Source organism: Morone saxatilis, unplaced genomic scaffold (assembly GCF_004916995.1).
Source record: "Morone saxatilis isolate NCDOM2014 unplaced genomic scaffold, NCSU_SB_2.0 Contig14, whole genome shotgun sequence".
Classification (NCBI taxonomy): domain Eukaryota; kingdom Metazoa; phylum Chordata; class Actinopteri; family Moronidae; genus Morone; species Morone saxatilis.
This window is the reverse complement of record NW_023339696.1, coordinates 14195629-14214307: the sequence shown is the minus strand read 5'-3', so window position 1 is coordinate 14214307 and position 18679 is coordinate 14195629. Positions and strand designations below refer to the sequence as shown.

The 18679-nt window shown below is 41.1% G+C and overlaps 2 protein-coding genes across 2 annotated transcripts in view; one reads left to right on the top strand and one right to left on the bottom strand.

The window, feature by feature from the left end:
* ppap2d (phosphatidic acid phosphatase type 2D) overlaps positions 1-12799 on the bottom strand; it is a gene marked incomplete in the record, with an annotated part of 16445 nt that extends 3646 nt beyond the window's left edge. The window contains 3 exon segments of the mRNA XM_035655228.1: positions 93-379; positions 501-658; positions 11918-12799. Coding sequence (XP_035511121.1) covers positions 93-379; positions 501-658; positions 11918-12125 — 653 coding nt within the window.
* Positions 12800-16450: 3651 nt separating this feature from the next.
* Positions 16451-18657, top strand: LOC118323179. Its single transcript, XM_035655111.1, has 4 exons — positions 16451-16796; positions 17420-17485; positions 17985-18051; positions 18299-18657. Exons 1-4 carry the CDS (start codon positions 16530-16532, stop codon positions 18655-18657), a joined length of 759 nt encoding a protein of 252 aa, XP_035511004.1. The 5' UTR covers positions 16451-16529.
* Positions 18658-18679: the final 22 nt, after the last annotated feature.

The following is an 18679-nucleotide window of genomic DNA, read 5'->3' as shown; positions in this document are numbered from 1 at the left end:
GAAGGTTACATATTAACTGTATGAGTCGCCACCTTTAGTAAACAAGCTAAATCATTATGGAGTAAAAACACTCATGCACACACACCACACACCTTGCTTCCTCCACCATCTTCTGACTAGACTGCCTGCAAGTGACCTGGGACACGTAGCTGCCTGGAGTGCAGTTGATGGATGCATAGGTGATGTTACAGACAGACAGGAAGTTGGGTCGCAGGCGTCCAACACTTAGCTTGGCCATATTGGTGAGAGACTGACCCACACAGCAACCAAACAGGAAGCTTCCCAGCTCCTTGTAAAGGCACGACACATAGCAGTTTCGAACAAAGGCCCGTGAGTGTACACCTCGGAAACGCACCCGGTAGCATTCACCCACTGCAATCTGAAAAGAAAATAAGACAATCTGGTTAACACAAAAACAAACACACGCTCCAGTGCATCACATTAAAGAGATGACAACTTTGACTCATAATGCAAATAAATGTCAGCTCTTCTTGTTTTACCGTTAGGCCAGTGATGGCTATACCACCAGCAATGAGCAGGCTGTCAGGGATGGCCTCGCTCGGCACGAAAGGATAGGTGATGCTGGAGTCTCCACAGAAGAAGCCTCGCTTGTACGGAGTCACCGCCTTCAACTCACAGGCAAAGAATGGGATGGAGGCTGATGAGATGTGGGAGAAAGGGAGGGGAGGCAGACAAAAAACAAAAGATGGCTTGATGAATGTCTGTGAGCATGTGGTCTGTGCAACAAAGATAACAGAGAGAGATAGACAGACAGAAAGAGCGAGATACAGTGATACTCCTGTGTTGCAGGAGCGTGAAAGGAGCAGCATTAAAGAGTGTCAGTCATCTGGTGACATGATTTCTAGATTCCCGGGGGATGAAGCATTCCACACATAGTTGCTTCCACCAGAGGATCAGAGAGAAGGAGAGCTGACAGACAGAGAGATGGGTATGACAGTGGAGAATTAGGATGAGGAAGGAGGAAAAAGATATTAGAGGGAATGTTGAAACACAAAAAAAATCATTGTGACAAAAGAGGACAATAAACCCTCTGTAGGAGGAGCAAGGTATTGCTTAACAATGATGCTTTGTTTCAGCGACTTTTAGTTTAATCTATCCAATCTTACATTAACAATTGTCCCACTATGTGTTTACTGTGTTTCCTGGTTGGTGACTAATTATAAGAATTCCGTATCAGGTGAAAGGGGGTCAAGGTCTGGTGCACTTAAGCAAACAGACCTCACAGCTTGATGGTGAAAGTTCGCTGGGGAAAAAGTTGCACAACATTTTAATGATGACTAAAAAGGAGATGGTGCATTTCTATCCCCAGAAACAAGGGCTGAGTTATTACAGCTTTAATTCTGTGTTATACTTTAAACTAATAGCCAATAGCCTTGTAGAAGCCTGCCCTGCCTGCTCCATTTCTTTGTCCCTTATCCCATGTCCCCTTGTCACCCCATGGAATGCAGTAAGAACATGGGGCTAATCATTAACCTCTGTGCCTCTTCCTGTCATCCCAGGCCTGCTGGTTGGTTGGAACGCACCCAGGCCAAAACACTGCTCCTGCCAGGGAATCTCTCAGACTACGTGACTGAGTAGTGCACAGGATACACACTCAAAATCAGGCCAAAAGGAACAACACACTTAAACCCACAAACAATGGCACGCAAACATGCAACAAGCAAATCAACAATTATTGACTGATTAAGGGTGGGAGATGAATGCCTGACCTACTAGAGGTAACTATGTGCTCTTTAAGATTTGGCTTTGTCTCCGCTTTTTTCTTTATGTTTGCTGTCACAACCCTACAGTCCACTAATAAAGCACTCATATTGCTCATTCAGCCTCACTGAACTGATAAAGAAGTGACAAGGGAAATAATCTGTAGATTTGAGTCTATCAGCACAAAAAACACATGAAGAGGCAACTGTGGGGCTTTAGCCGAGACATAGCCAGACTCCATTAAGAAAGTTATACTGTAGTCAAAAGAGTGTGTTAGTGGCCTCTGCAGTCAAAGTCATGCTGCCCTAAAAGAAAGACAAAACACAGATAAAAGCCAGCCCACTTCCATATATTTTAAGAGGGGTCTTAGTAAGACAGCGAGGGAGGGAAAGAGAGATGGAAACACGTTGCAGGCAGATACCAGTGGCTGTGACGCCAACAAAGAGAGAGAGGGAGATAGGAAACACCTCTCATCTGACCCTGATCTCGCACTCAACTCACTGAGTCACTACGTCTACTGGCATCTCCTCACACACACCTACATAAATTCAGCTCAGTCACGTACCTCATGTAATGCACACACCCACATACAGGTCACATTCAGGTGCTATCTGTTTTAGGTGTTGTCAATGCCTTTACAACAGTTGAATGGATTATTATATCATATTATATTATATATCATGTAATGCAATGCTAATAATTCAGTAGTAAAATTAGATTTTTAAAATGTTTACATTACATTACATATCCTTAGGAGTAATATTACAGAAAGCTTAAAGTAATTCTGATTAGTTTATATTAGCTAAGATTGGAAAAGTCCCTTTTCTTTTGTTAATTTAAAACTGAATACCTGTATGAGTGTTTCCTGTTTCTTTAATGCCACCTGCATAAAATGCTCACACATCTCCTAATCTTGTAATCATAATCCCTTTATCTGTGTTCGCCATACCTTTGTGGAGACCTGCAGAGATATGGTCTGGTTCATCTCTGGTTCAAACTAAGTGGGTGTGTGTTTTTTTTTTTTTTTTTCACTGAAAAATCATCCAACACACAGCCAACAATCGCAGCTTGCTAGCTTGACAGGTGTGCATATATGTGCACGTGTTTGTACCATGTGTGTATAGCAGCATGGGGGAACATAATTATTGTCTTGCAGATTAGTGTGTGATGAGGTAAAATAATCAGTATGCACTGTAAATTTAATATTCAATGTAATTATATTATTAAATGTAATGTATTACTCTAATAAAGTAATAATGGCAAATTGACAATTGATTAGGGGATAAAAGTTTAAATGTACAGACTGTATAATCACTGCTAGTTCTCATTATACTACAAGGAAGCCGCTTTTTTCACAATGTCTTTTATATCCGATAGTGAAGCAATTAAGGGCTGACGGCGCTTTGTGAGCCACTTTTACACAGGCCTGGACATGCTGCATTTTCTGCTGAAATGTGTTTTTTGGTTATATTTTGGAGTGTTCTTTATGTGCTAAAATGTTGCAACATACAGTACAGCATTTGACAATTATTCTGCCATAAATTAACTGCTTTTCTAATTGTTCAATATCAGTTCTGTGAAAAAATAAAGACCTTGTACTGCTTTCTATATCTTCCATGAACAGGCTTTCCCTGTGTGCTCATCAGATTCCACAATATGGGCAGTCCTCTCGCAATAATCAATATTTTGCTACATTGACAGAAAGGTAATGGATAGATTTTCCATTAAGGACCAAACACTCTGCGGTTACAGTGTGAACATGGGCTTCTTAAGGGATCATTTTCAATACATATGGAGGACTAATGGGAACCATGAAGTGCTGAGCCTGATGGCAGCATATTTTATGACCTCAGGACTGCCAGTATATGGTTTGTGTTGTTTTCCCAGTTTTTGCAAGTCCATAGGCAGACTTAACACTAATGGCCAGGTACCAAAGATCACTCCACAGTGGCAACTCTGTTTGCAAAGCTTATTAATAATACAAAGCTACCAATTGGACCTCAATCGGAGTTAGGTCACAAATTCTAAGTGCTTTACAATAAATAAAAAGTAAAAGTTCTAGGAACCAAAGTTAGTCAGAATCTTGTACAGTGCCATACAAATTACAAGCTCCTGTGTCACAGTCAACCTCTATGCTTTACAACTACATTAAAACAGTTTTCACAACAAGACACAAAAACACTCCAGAGACCCTAACATCATCTGTCAAGCAGCTGTGAGCAAACCTCTGCACCTGGCCAAGACATGCTCAAAAGAAAGCCAGGCCAGGAAAGCCTGCAAGGGGACCCAAAAGGAGGCGGAGGAGTGGGTCGGCTCACACAGCCAGGCCAAAATGTGCTGCTCGCTGGGCCTGACACTCAAAGCAGGAATGCTTTCAAATAGTCAAAAGGGGTAGAAAGAAAGAAGGGGTGGGGGGAAGAGAGGGAGGGAGGAAAGAGAAGAGGAGGAATGAGAGCAGAGGGGATATGAGCCTCACTCTGAGAAACTCTTCTGGTTCTAATTTACACATCTATGACCACAACCCAGAATGAGCTCACTGTGAGAGGAGAACAACAACAACTAAAACCAAGAAATTAAAAAAAAAAAAACCTATGGAGAAAGTGATTACAGGCAGAGTGCAAAAAAATCAGGCCAGATGATAGTTACTCAACGACATCCTCTGCAGTCATATTGCTAAACATCTGCTGATTAGTACAGAGTAAAACAAAAACTAGGCTAAAATGCATGGCCAGAAGGCTAGAACATTGACAAATGGGGGTGAGGGCAGTAATACTGGGGTGAGAGAAAACTGGACAGATGGAGCCAAGAGAGATGGGAAGGGTTTCTCTACAGAGAACAGCAGAAGGAGGCGATTAGTGGTGGTTCTGGAATGTGAGGGTCAGAGATCTGGGCTCTGCTGGGACCCGCTCTGTAAACACGACCCCACCTCAACTAGCAGAATATCCCCCAACTCACATACACATAAAAACAACACTGGGTTGCAAACAAACCAAAGCCACAGCCACATAGACTTAACAGACAACCAAACAAACCAAAAACCAAAAACCTCACCGGCACCTGGAAGAAAAACTAACCAACCAAATAAACCATGCTAGAGCCAAATAATCCTAAATGCATGCATTGAGGCAAACAGCGTGTTCACTAACACAGAACTAAATGATCTCTTGTTGATGCTGCGGCTACTGACGGACAAACAGCCTGTGCATCCTCATAGATTAGCACGATGCTCTGCCTAAAGCTATATCTAAGTCACAATAATGGCCATCTGCTTCATCACACTCGATAATGTCTGACTGTACAGGCCTCGCTCTACATTTGCCCTTTGATAGAACTGGAGGACAAACAATTGGTGACCTGTCAACACAGGTCCATCTGGCCTGAAGTTTAGGAATGGGCTGAGCCTGGGCTGTAGCCAAGCTTGCTACAGCACCCTTCAGGGGTGGTCCACCCTCGCTGGGCCCCTCACCAGCTTGAATGTGCCAGTTTTTCCCAACTAAATTTTAGGCTGCTTGTTTACCTTCAAGTCAAACTTGCAAAAAAAATACTAAGCTAGTGAACTGAACTGTGAAGTGCTGGAATTTGTCTTTTTTTCCAGCATGATAATCCCTGGTAACAGCAATACAAGAAGCAGTGTGACAACCTGCCTGATAAGCTTAAAAACAGCAGTCTGCAGTTGGGCTGGGTAGGCTTGTATGATTATTTGTGCAATAATGACTTTAACTGCACAAAGCTGTCTCCGTAAGCTAGCCTTGGTCTGCTCTTTCATCTAATCGCTATTCAGTTTGAGTAAGGTACTTCAAGAGCAAAGCCAAGTCTTTTATGTTTCACCTGATATAAAACAGTCTTTGTTTGAAGAGGCAGTCCGGGAAGAGACTGCATGCACCATCACACAGGCTCAAGCATTCAAAAGAACAGAGACACACATACACAGACGGTTGTACTGTTGGGCAGGTCTCATAAAACAGGAGGTGAAGTCATTCGCACCAAGGCTGTGATTATGATTGGCAAGTAGAAACCGCCACAAACCCAATTAAAGAAATGTGCATGTATGTGAGGTGAGGCGGTTCTTCCTGTTCATCCTTGGTGGCCCGATCCAGGTAGTGGAGAGGTAACATAAGGGTGAGTGGTGGCCCTGCTGCACACACACACACACATCCATTTCTTTTTCCATAATTGACTGGATTATTCTGAAAGCATGTTCTGTTTTGTCTGCCCTGATGGCAGCACAAAGAGAATAATCAGGGAAGAACAAAGAGTAAGTGATGAGCCACAACAGTCCTGGATCTTTGTTAACCATCTGCTATCGTCAGCATCTGCTCTGCAACTGGACTCTGTACAACCTCTTTAAGTAGATACCCTGCCCCATTCCTTTCAAAATTCAAGTAAGATCAGCCACGTTTATATTAAATTCAAGTGATTCAGGTTTACAGGTTTGTTCCATTTTTAGGGCATATGGTGCATGTATCTAGCTCATATACAGTGTCAAAAACAGGGAGAGGCCCATAGGTGAAACAGTAGTATAGCTGAAGGTACCGTGCTAGCCAAAAATGCTAATATTTACTGAAGCTTTTAATGCGCTACGTCAACAATCTCACAAAGACCAAAACTGCAACTGTTCTTGTGAGCAAAGCAGCTCCAACTACCTTCATGTTGCTTTACCTTCCACCAGTGCACCAGGAGAGCTCTTATGTGCCCCTCCGCTATTACTGTTACCGTTACCGCTGGCCAGTGGAGACATGCTTCCCACAGCTGCTTCTGTTCTCTCCACACTTCGATGACCTGCTTCCTGGAACCTAGCTCTGGAGTTCAGGGCATGAGCGGTGAGGTCTGAAGTGGGCTGTCTTTCTGCCTGTCTGATTCCGCAGGAACATAAAGCACCCGCCACTCTGGTATCTGACTTAGAAACTTTGAAGGCACTTTCTGGTGGTTTTTGCGGTGTGAAGGTAAGGGTGTGCGTAGTGAGGTGAGGGCTGGCAGTCTGCAATGTGAACGACACAGGGTTGTGGTTGAGACTTCAGGGAGGGTTTTTAGCATGGAGCAGCCTGATTGTGTAAGTGTTTTGTGTATAGAAAGAGTTGAGGGCTGCAGGGCTGTTTTGTCACTGTGTTTTGGGGAACATGCAGTTGGAACAACTTCAGAGTGGAGCTTGAGAGGATGAAGGGAGGGAAGGCTCCAGCAGGTGAGATGTGACATAATGATAAAATGGTCCCGATGATGGGTAACCATGCCATGGCGCCAAGAGGGGCTGTCTGAGTCTCTCTGTCTCCTTATGGTGAGGAGAGACAAAAGAGGATGAGTCATTACTTCTAACAGACGCAAAGGCTGGGCTACCAGCTGGATTTGGATTCAGGTAGATACTTTGATGTTAAACCTCCCCAAACACATTCTAGCTAATGACTACAGAGGATTAGAGTGGTATACACATCTTAATTCACTCGTTACAGCTAATACCTATGGACCACCATTGGGCACTTACGGAACCACCATCGAGAAGATTGCAGCTGCCTCATTAAAAGTACATTTGAAGCTATTTGCTGTCTGAACATTTCCTATCCTTCTCAGTACAACTTCCTCACTAAGACATGAGCAGACAGCTGCAGATAAGATCCCTCAGGCGCCCCTGGGTCTGACCTCTGACCCCTACTGTAGATCCTCAACCCCTTTCTTCTTTCCACGCCTCACTCTACTCTCCCACCCCGAGGCTGTTTGCTCATTCAGGCTCTCACTTGCCCCTCAGCCTTCAGGCAACCGAGACATATCTAAGGCCTGAGCCGGCTCTGGTGTGCTAATGGGTGAAGGAAGACGTATTGACAGAAAAATATATGTGCCCATGTAGCCTGTGTAAGGAAGAGTGCAGCTAATGGATTCCTGAACCTCCGCAGTGCTGTCAAATGGGAAGGAGATGCATTAATACACTAACAAGGGAGAGTATGCTAAATCACTTCTTCCACTAGCTAATGATTTGACTGAGCCACTTTTAATGGCGCTCCATCTGTCAGCAGCAGAATGACGCCAGAGTGTTCCATAACTTCAGAGGGTGTTTGATCAGGGCCTAAAACACCCAGAAAAAAAACATGGCCGGCAAATTTGTCAACAAACAGCACGCACATGGCAGCTGTAGTAGGGTGTCCGCGAAAGCAGCCATAGTGACGCATACACAAAAACACCCACACCCACACTTTTACTCAGAAGCATACACACACACACACACTGGAAACAATTCAATATTGCAGGCCCTATACACATCGACATGCTGTGACGTGTTGGCCTCACTCACTTAGCAGCTTTCTCTGCCAAAAGAACCATGAATCCTCTACGATAAACCCGCCACCCGCCCAAAGAACACATGCAGACATAAAACACACACACCTCACTACATTGCTGGAACACCCTCAGTCCCAAAATAGTTTGTCTGAAGAAAAGAGGAGAAAAAGAAAAAGGGGCAAAGGCAGAGATTAGCTGCAGCTTGAAATTCAGATCTCTAAGGTAGATACCAGTCCTCTCGTCCTGGCAAGCTCCTTCACGTCTAGAACAAAAACACACTCTCACATACAACAGTAATCAACCGTTTCCAGCTTTCTCTTTCTATATTATTCAAAAACTTTTGGTTTCAAATCGACAAAAAAAAGCTATTTAGCCCTGTGAGAATTATTTTTCTATGTATTCTATTTGTATTATTTTATCTCAGCATGACTTCTTCTCAAGTATGACACTATTTCACAGTTAACCTCTACAAGAAGGTCAAGCCTAGTGGCAATCACAATGTTCCTTTAAGCTGTAAAAGCTAATAGTGGGCTTTCAAGTGTCACTTCCAATAATTTCCCAATTACTCCTAAGAGAGTCAATAACTGGCTTTATTGGGGTGAGAGCAAAGAGCAAAGACCACCTGTGCAGGAGGGAAACAGCAGTGCGTGTTGGGAGGCCTGTCCCTGCACGCTCAACAGATATGACAAACACCTGAAACCTCCTGACCTCTGGGTGGCTGGACACTAGAGCTTAGATGCAGCCACAGGGCGCAGATTCTGTCAGCTCCCTCCTAGTCAAACTTATGCAGGCCCATCAGGAATGCACACAACACTTGCGTTCTGCAGCTTACATGGAATTTACTGGCACTGAGCTGAACCAGAGCAATCCTTCTCTGTGAAGCATCCCCCATGTGCATGTCAGAACAGCCTCATTAAAAAACACTGCCTTATGGTGGGAATACAACAATGTTAGACAAGCCCGGCGTTGAGTAAGAGTCTGATCAGGTAACCTGAGTCAAAGCCTCAATTAACGTCCTCAATATCACAGCATTCCACAGAAAGATTAAAGTTAATCCAAAATGCCACACTATACAAACTTTATGGTATTACTTTAAATGTGAAGTAAAGACTAAAAACACATGGAGAAACTGTGAAAACCCTCAGACTATTGTGGAATCCCTCTTCAGCTGATAACATAATGAGGATGGGATGCTTCAGGCTGAAATTCCACAGTTACAGTAGTGAATGACCCCCTTCACAGACAACAATGCTGGCGGGTCAACCGTCTGAGGGAATCTGATGATGGCATTTTTAAGGGAAAATTAGGTTAGTCAGAGATAAGCAAGTGAAAGAAGGGCCTGATTCATTTTCACTAAGTGATGGCATTCACTGCCAATTGCCCACAGATGAGTCAAGGGCAGGCCTCTGCTGATAACTGACATGGTGGTTACCAGGGCAGAGACAGGCAGGATGCAGTGACACAGCCGGGAATCTGTAAGTAATCTAAAAGCTCATAAACTCTACCAGTTAGCATGGGTGAAACAATATGTTACATTGTACTGTATTGTTCAATATTATACTCTCATTTCAGTGCACATAGTTTATTGAACAATTTCTGTTGTTTAACAGGTGGTGTTACTGATCTGAGATGACCCCATCTGGTTGTGATTGATATAACTGTACTGTTTTGTGCTGCAGAAAAAACTACACCTAATGGGTCAGGAAAATGAGTTTTTATCTACCTTTATAAGGTTGAAAATAAAATAATGGCTATGTATCAACCTATCAAATCACACCAGGACTTTTGCGGTAGTTACATCAACAGCAAGAAGATTAACTTTTTACTTTACAAAAGAATATTTTAGTCACAAGACTAACTGACTCTCAAAATCCTCTCAGCTGTGTCTAGCTTGAGGCTCCAAGACTCAGTCTCTGTGTTGTAATCTAGTCAGATGGGGGATAAGAGGAGGTTAGGGTACGCAATTTTGTGGGAAAGCAAGTGGTGTGCTCAGTATGTGTCTTAGGAGGTCGTTGTGCTGACCGATGCTGGACCGAAGCCACTTCCTAGGCACAAAACAAAGCTGTTGAGAAGTGTGCGGCGTGAACGGCTAATAGCATACCTGCAGGGGTTAAAAATGGCACAGCAATGAAAACTGTCGTGTTGTCTTCCAGGCTGCCTCTGTATGCTTTAACTGCCAATGAGGCTGAGACCTGTCAGTCTGCCTAGACGGGTTCAGCCTCTCTAATGTTTGCTGCAGGTCCGCATAATCACTCATTCACACATCAGCACTGATGCTCCCTTCCCTTAGACATAGTCATGTGAGATGACGACATGAAACTATATGAAACTATATTTTGAACACACTCTTCACTAAATATCACAGTCACAGCACAGCAGGTGCCACAGTAAACCTGAGCTTTCATTTCAGATAATTCTCCAAATAATTAAGTACTTTTACTCAAGTAATGGCATTTCACTAGTGTTCCCATATATATATACATATACAAACATTTGAGAGAGAAATATTGTTCTTTTTCCTCCCCTACATTTCTCTGACTGCTTCAGTCACTAGATTCTTTTGCAGATTGATGTACGCACACATGAAAACATAGAACTATCTCAGAAAATATGCTGCATTTCTATAGTTTGAAACACATGGATCAGATCTACCTAGCACCACATGGACAAACAATAGTACATCTTTAAATTCATGGGCACTTATTAAGATATTACTGCTAATAATTCCTGTTTTGGATGGATTTGGTCTTGCTACATTAATGTAACTACAGGATTCAGATTCACAATCTCATTATTACGGTAATTTATTAACTATGGGAGAATGTGTAATTGTGATCACATTAAGTCTCAGCTATCCTGCCTAACATAATGATCTTTGCTGCTCTATATTGAATCAAAACACAATTTTACCAAATCTTATCACACTATAATATTATATGTGTCCATATGATGGATAAGTGCTGATCATGGTTAATGTGACAATTTGGATTATCTATATATTGTTAATTTATCAAGTGAAATTACAAGACATTTGTAAACTTGCCTTTGGGTTTGTGACTTCTGGTTGCACAAAATAAGCAAAAAGTCCTCATATTGTGATAGTTAATAGTCTTTAGTGTCAACACTGTAAACTAGGGAATAAAATGTAAAAAGAAAAAGATGGATGGATTACTTCTTACTACTTTCTTCATGGTTCTGTCAGTGGCCCCTGGGTTGTTGTCCACATGTTGTTACTGATGTGTCTTATTCTCCTTGGAATAACTGCTGGTTAATGTTATTGAATTATTAGCCTGTGCAACCTTCCAGCTGAGCACTGTTAACTACCTGCGGCTGACATTCAGCCGTCCCGCAGTGACAGTGGCGAAAGCGCTCAGTGAACAGAGGTCATTTTCGGCACGAGGACACAAGCACGGGGGTTATGTTTTGTATCCCAATTCCCACGTTCTTCTGCCGGGAACTTTGGGGGGGTTACCATGGGAACAGATGAATTCCCGGGACAACTCCGCTCCTGCCAGCTGAGCTCCCACCTCCCTCCCTCTCTCCCTCCCTCCCTCGCTCCAGCCCCCCACGTGCACCGAGGGGAACGAGCTGTTTTTCTGCCCGTTTGAACAGTTTCCATTTGACTTCTGGAAAAATGCTTTGCAGCTTCGTTAACTTTAACAAATCCCAATGCAATGTTGTTGTTTTTCCCAGCCTCTTTTCACCTCCTTATATAAAAAAAAAAGCTGTTGTTTACATATGCGTGCGAGCAAAACACTACATGACAAACGTGTGTGTGTGTGTGGGGGGGGGGGTCCTTTAAAAAATATTAGAAGTTTATTATAGTAAATTCAAAGTTATGTTAAATGTGTCAGTGGTGCATTTCAATTGAAATTATGAAATTATGATCAAAACGGATGAATTTAAGATAAGTAAACAGACCCATTCTTACCGACACACAGACATATTAAATCCAAACCGACGAGCATCTTCCTCTTGGTGCAAAACGAGCTCTCCTCCTCAGCCGGAGCGAAATGTTTCCCAGCGCCGTTCTCCTTCCCTTCCCCGGTTCCTCCGCTGTCAGCTAACCGCAGCTGGAGCTCCGCGTCCCGGGGCAGCGTGGTGTTGCAGTGGGTGCCGGTGGAATTGAACTTTTGCATGTTTTTAGCTAAATACGCTAATGACAACTTGTTTATATGTATATATATTTTTTACAAAAAGTAGCTGCAATGAGTGCGTTTTGTCGCAGCTAGCTGGTGGATGATGGAAATTCCAAACTTTTTCAGTCCGTCCGTCGTGGGCGCAACAAATCCATGTCAACGAAAGTTTGACAGCAGCGGACCCCGGTCAGCCAACACAACCGATCAGTTGACGTAAACGTTACACACGCTTGTCAATTTAAAGAGCAAAATGGAAGAGAGAAAAATAGAAAAGGTCGGAGCTAAATGGAAAAAAAGGGAGGGAACACAGCCGTGCGGACAAACTTCAACTCAACTTTAAACCAACTTCGCAGAGGGAGCGTGTTGTACTCTGCTCTGAAAAAAAACCGTCCTGAACAGAACACCATTCACAATGTGTCAAACATAAATGAAAAACAGACCTCTTTGCTTCAAGATTTCAAAATAAAATGCCCTCTCGGTGAGTGTTAGTCTCGCAGTTGGTCGAGTAACAGCGAAACGTTAATTTTGGTATGAAAACTCGTAATTTCCGGTGTTATTCGGTTTGACTTGACCTCCGCGGTAATAAAAAAAAAAAAAACACCCAACAAAATCAATGTGTAACGACGAGGCTGGAGCTCACAACATGTTCGATCCACCTGACCTGACAGCTGTGTAGGGACTGCTCGCTTTCACTGCGCACTCTCCTGTCCCATTAAAAAATGTCCCACCCATGCAAGGACACGTCCCACATACAGCTCCTGCAGCCCCCTCTCTCCATAATAATAACGCAGGTTTAAAGGGGATTTTTGTTTTCGTTTTCACCATTAGAACAGAAACAACATTTACTATTTTACTAATAATAATGCAACAATTAATGCCTCCTCTGTGGCGATTTCAGCTGCCCAGAAAAAGTCATCAATCATCCTTTATTAAGATAATATAATCATATCCATAGCACCATATGTGCCTGTAAACATGCAAGACAGCCTCGCAGTTTGATTTTTCCACAATATCGACTGCTGCTGTTTCACTGTCTGCCAATGGATAGATAAAACACACATACTACAGACAGACAAAACACAGTCTGAGCACATCATATAGCCTACTCTTTTCCCTCGGGAGTCTTATGAGAAGTTTATGGAAGCTTATAAAATGCACATTGCCACGCATTTTGTTTATTAAATCAATCAGTTAGCTGCATAAGGCAATTTGATTCCTCAGCGATGAACTCCTGGTTGTTCCTGTGTAGTCAGAGTTTTCCTGCCACCTGGTGTGAAGACAAAGACACAGCTGCTTCATCTCTTCAAGGTTTCTAAGCATTTTCAAACTATCAAGGCTTTGTTTTTTGTTGCACATACATATAATTAGGCATCTAATTATTATTAGTGATATTATTAGTATTGCTCAATTAAAATAAAACCACCCTGGATAATTTCTCAGAGCCAAAGTTGACATGTTTATAAGATCTAGCCTAAATATTTATCAAAATAAATAAATAAAAAACAAGCAAATATTAATATTTGAGAAACTGGAACAAGGGCATTCTTTGAATTTTTTACAAGAGTTACATTTAAAGCTGCTTTTTGTGTAAATTACAATCATATTTATTGTCACCTATGCTTCTTGATTTGACTCAAAATGCAAAATAGATTAGTTATTTCAGCCACTATGACAATGATTGAGCCATTATTGAATGAATAAAATGAAATCGAAAACTGCAGATGCGCAGGAAAATATGAAATACTTCTTTTTCTCTTTCAGTTTTCCATTTTCTCATCTGCTTCTTTCAGTTTCATTTTGTCAGTCAGTCTGTCATTCTTTGATTTACAGTTAATCTAACTTCCATCCAATCTAATCTGACATCATTTTCTAAAACTATAAAGTCTATTCTTTCCTTGAAATACCTGTACTGTAATTGCTCATGCTCATGTGCAAGCAAATTCACACCAAACTGGTCAAAATCTACATTTAAACAAATGTTTACACCAGCTAGTAAGCCCTCACTGACAAATGGTTGTCTTCAAATTTCTGGTGTTTTGGTACTTTTTGATTTTGGTGTACAACTGATTAAATGTGTATTGATGTTTATACAAACCCCAAATAAGAAAAAGAAAGATGAAAAAGGAAAATGTGGAAGGGGAGTGAAAAGTAAAAGACAGGACACTTTTATATATTGCTGGTAATTTTCTGTTTACTTTTCATATTGATGTTTTCATTTTCCATTCTCCACTGCAGTTTTTAGACACTGAAGATACATTTGAACAAATGTCATTTCTAATAGGCAGATAGGATTACAGAGTGGTCCACATATTAATATCATCTATTTCTATTTATTATTATATATTACTACCATTGAAGTATTGTTATTTATTACTATTACCTTTTTTCATGTACTTATAAGCACATTTGTAAACCCCAGCAGTGTTCTTACCTGTGGCTTGTCTTTGAATCCCTCACTGCATCCACTAGATGGCTGTACATCATCATTTAGTGGCCAGACAATCAGAGGAAGTAAACATACTATAATGTGTAGTAGTGGATCTAAAATGGCTGGAGTCACAATGATTCCTCCTCTACTGATTTGATATCACTTTGTAATGTGTTTTAAAGGACGTCAATGTAAGGACTTTATTATATGGTGTAGTAATACTTTGAATATCAGCACCAATGTTGTGTTTTGTTTGTTACATGTATTGCAGTCACTGTCAGTCTATGACAATCTACATGTTAGTGTCATCGCCCTCAGATGATTCTGATCTAATTTTCCATCCGTCTTTGAAATGACGTGCAACTGTTTCTTCTATTAATGTAGCAAATTACCACTAGTATCCTTCCTTGCCCACTCCAATAATGTTGTGTCGTAGGTCATTTTTAATGAGTTATAACATCGGGTTGGCTCTGTGTTTCTTAAATGAAACTATGACTCATCCAGGGTTATACTATTTAGTTCAGCTTTTGTTTGGAAAATGTTACATCCCCTAAAAATGCATAACTAAGATACAAACATTTCTGAAACGATTTTATTTTCCTCTATTGTATTTGTCATCACAGACTTGCACATGACTAAATACTGCTGACTCTCACAAACACAATTGTACTTCTGCTTTCCAATCCAATTGAAATGATATGTTCTGTTTTAACTAGTATACTACTGTACTGTAGTATACATACATTTATTCAGCCACTACACAAACATGTCTGGGCATGTTGTTTGTTACTGGGTACTTGACCACTGCCAGTCATAAAGGTAACCTTCAACAGGTATCATTTTGTCTTTGAGTCCTCTATTCAGTGTGATGACGCATACCTGAACCAAAGCCCATCCTGTTTTGCTGCCATGAAACTTTCCCCAGGCAAAGTACAAACGGAGAAAGTGAAACCACATTTACTGACCTCAAGCAGAAATTTAGATGCAGGTGGGAAGTTTCAAGAAGTGCAAAAAATAAACAACATATCATGACATTTTGTCACTTGAGTTCCACTACTAATTTGACTGTGGCATTTTGTTTGTTGCATTTGCTCTATTTTCTTGTTAAGTCAGATAAGAGATAAGATAATGATAATGTTTAAGTGCTGGTTGTATGATTTAATCTAAATACTTTGTTAACAACATATTCTTTGTTGAGCAGTTAAAGAAGTACAATTTTGTAATGTATGTATTCCAATGAGGAAAAAGTAGTATTTGAAAGGAATTAGCATTTACACAGTAAGGATGTATAACACCATAAGTTATTCTCTCGTGTGATGCAATAAGGTCTGAAATATTGATGCCCATAAACTTTTTTTTTGCTTATTTTTGTATATTTTGTATTAATTCTATCACTATTGTTTCTGGTCTTTTAAGCCAGCAAAGATCTAACATTTCAGGATTAAAGCTTCCATCATGCAATGGGGAATTAATAAATTAGATTATTGATTAACTGTTCTGATCAACCCTTATCCTGCCCCAGAGTAGTTTTAAGTATGTTGAGTCAATATACTTAAAGAAAGAAGGATAAGAACATTGTTGAGTAATTGTATTCTACCATGTTTAATATAAAGACATATAGAGGAAGAAGGGGGGAAATGGGAGCAAAAACAGCAGTCCTAATTCACCACCACCACCCAAACACTCTTCATAGTCTCATCATAAATAAGCAACTGAGTGATTCATTTTGGAATTAATTCATGTCAAAGTTCTTAACTCCTTCCTTTTCTCCCTGGTAGTGAGTCTTGTTCCTCATTTTTGTGTAAATTGTGGTGAGTAGGAGGAAAGGGCCAGCCCCAAGATGCAGATACAATCTGGCCCTCCTGTGTCTGTCTTCACTTGTATATACAGGGGAAAGTACCATCTGGATTCGTCTTTGTTCTATAGATACTCAGGGCACAGCAGAACACCGTCAGACATCAAAACGTCCTCATCACATGCACACACTGAGCTCAGGAAGCGAACACACACACTGCTTTGGTGTACAGCAGAGGAAACTCACAAACTGTAGAGTCGTCAGCCTTGAACATCTGTCTGCCTACACTCCCAAGGCTCAGGCCACTCTGAGCTCTGCCGTCGGACTGACGATGCCACAGCCTACCCAGAATTCTCTAATCCATGTCCTCCTGCTGTGGACCACCACCCTCTCCATTATCCAGGCTGTGTTCATCATCCTTTTCTTCACAACTGGACATCGTGGACTGGTGAGACTTCTTAAAATATCCTCAGATTGAATTTACAGATTGCTACAATATCCCATGATCATTAATAATGAGATACAAATTTGTAAACTTGTACAAAAGTTTTGCCATACCCTGTGGCATTTGAATGAATAGGATTAATGTTTTGAATGTGTTACACATACACCTGTGTAGTGCATCTGTTCTTTCTTGTGGTTTTGGCAGTAGCACAGCTGGTGAGATAGACACCCCTGCCTGTGGTCTGCAGCTGGTTACAGATACCCCAGTAATGACTTCTAAACAGCGGAAATTTTTGCATAATAGAAAAAAAAACTGATCAGATAGAAATGTCTCAATCTATACTGCAGAGATAATAAAACTATAATGGAGCATAACTGCTATAATGCTATAATAAAACATAAGTCTAGCACTATGATTGACTACTACTATCGCGTGTTAAATATTTTACAGGAGAATTATTTTAATAGATAATGCGTTGTTTAAAAAAGATTTAATTCAATTGCCATTTAGTGAACTTAAATGGCGTTATCGCACCAACAACATTCATTCACCGGCACTTTTGTGTTTCAAAACCATCTTGTAACATTTATTATGAGCATATTTTGTGCTTCTGTTTCCTTCTCCAGTCTCAGAACAATAGCGCTGTAGCACCAGAGCGCACAGTGCAATCCCAGGCAAACAATACAGCTTCGGTAAGATAACCACAGCTTCAGAGCTTGTGCTTCTCCTGTTGACTTCACTGTGTTGTGTTGGTTATTCTCACAATATGAACACACATGTTCTTGTTGATTAAGATGTCATGCTTTTGTTGTCAGTTTTTGCAATCAAAATATTCCAGTCAGAGAAATCTTGCAGACCAGGCAGATTTAGCTCAAATTATTTTTCTTCTCAGTGACTTATGTCAGACAGTCACTCTCCTCACGTCTTGGAGGAAGCACAATGACGTCATTGCCAAATTCGGGGAAATGCCACTAAACTAAACTGTTGTCTCTTCATTTTCCTTCTGAAGATACTGAATGATCTATTCTGTTCTCACTTTTAAGACTTAGGTACTGGTCTCATCACCATGTTTAAAAATAGCAACATCAATGTATCTGGTCTGTGTGTCATCATGGGAGCCATGCAGGAACCACATATAATGTAGACTTTTTTTTCTATGTTTCGAGTTTAATAAATCTCTTCCTCTTTCAGCTGCCTCCCTCAGACCATGGCCTTCTCTTCGGAGAAGGTACAATGCTCACCTATAAGGCTATTGAAGGTAAGGTTGTTCTATTTTTGTATTCCCTTATTCAGTGTGAATGACAAAGGCTGTAAAAATGTCACCATTCACAAGCTGTTGAAAGTACAAATAATGTCCTGGTCAGAGGAAATATTTAATTCCTGCCAATACAATTTCAGTGAATCACTGATTCACATGTGCTTCATGTGAAATTACCCAAGGTATTCAGAATAAAGTTCTAAGAAAACAAATTCACAGCTAATAGCAGCTTTTCTGTCACCCACAGCCAAAGGCAGAATGAAATGGTCAGCAATGAATCCAAATAACGACTTGGTCTCAGTAGACGGAAAAGATCTGAAAATAAATAGGGATGGATATTACTTCCTAAATCTTCAGGTGACACTGAAGAAGGAATCGAAGGAATGTAACAAGGAATCGGATCACAATGTCAGTCTGAAATGGAATGACAAAGTTGTCCTGACGGGTGGGATTAACAGAAACACATGCACCACGGGCCTCCTTGGAAAGGTAGAGGAGCTGTCTGCTGGAGGCACCCTGGTGTTCAACATCAGCCTGCCAACCACTGAAATTGATGACATTGAACATCTTACCCACCTGGATATCATCTACATGCTCAAACCTTAGATGCATCTCTGATACATTATAT

Excerpts from the sequence above, each read along its gene's own strand:
- LOC118323179 (XM_035655111.1), top strand. The coding sequence starts at position 16,530 with ATGCACACACTGAGCTCAGGAAGCGAACACACACACTGCTTTGGTGTA. Across the intron at positions 16,797-17,419 it reads CAACTGGACATCGTGGACTG|TCTCAGAACAATAGCGCTGT; the intron begins GTGAGACTTCTT and ends TTCCTTCTCCAG. Across the intron at positions 18,052-18,298 it reads CACCTATAAGGCTATTGAAG|CCAAAGGCAGAATGAAATGG; the intron begins GTAAGGTTGTTC and ends TGTCACCCACAG.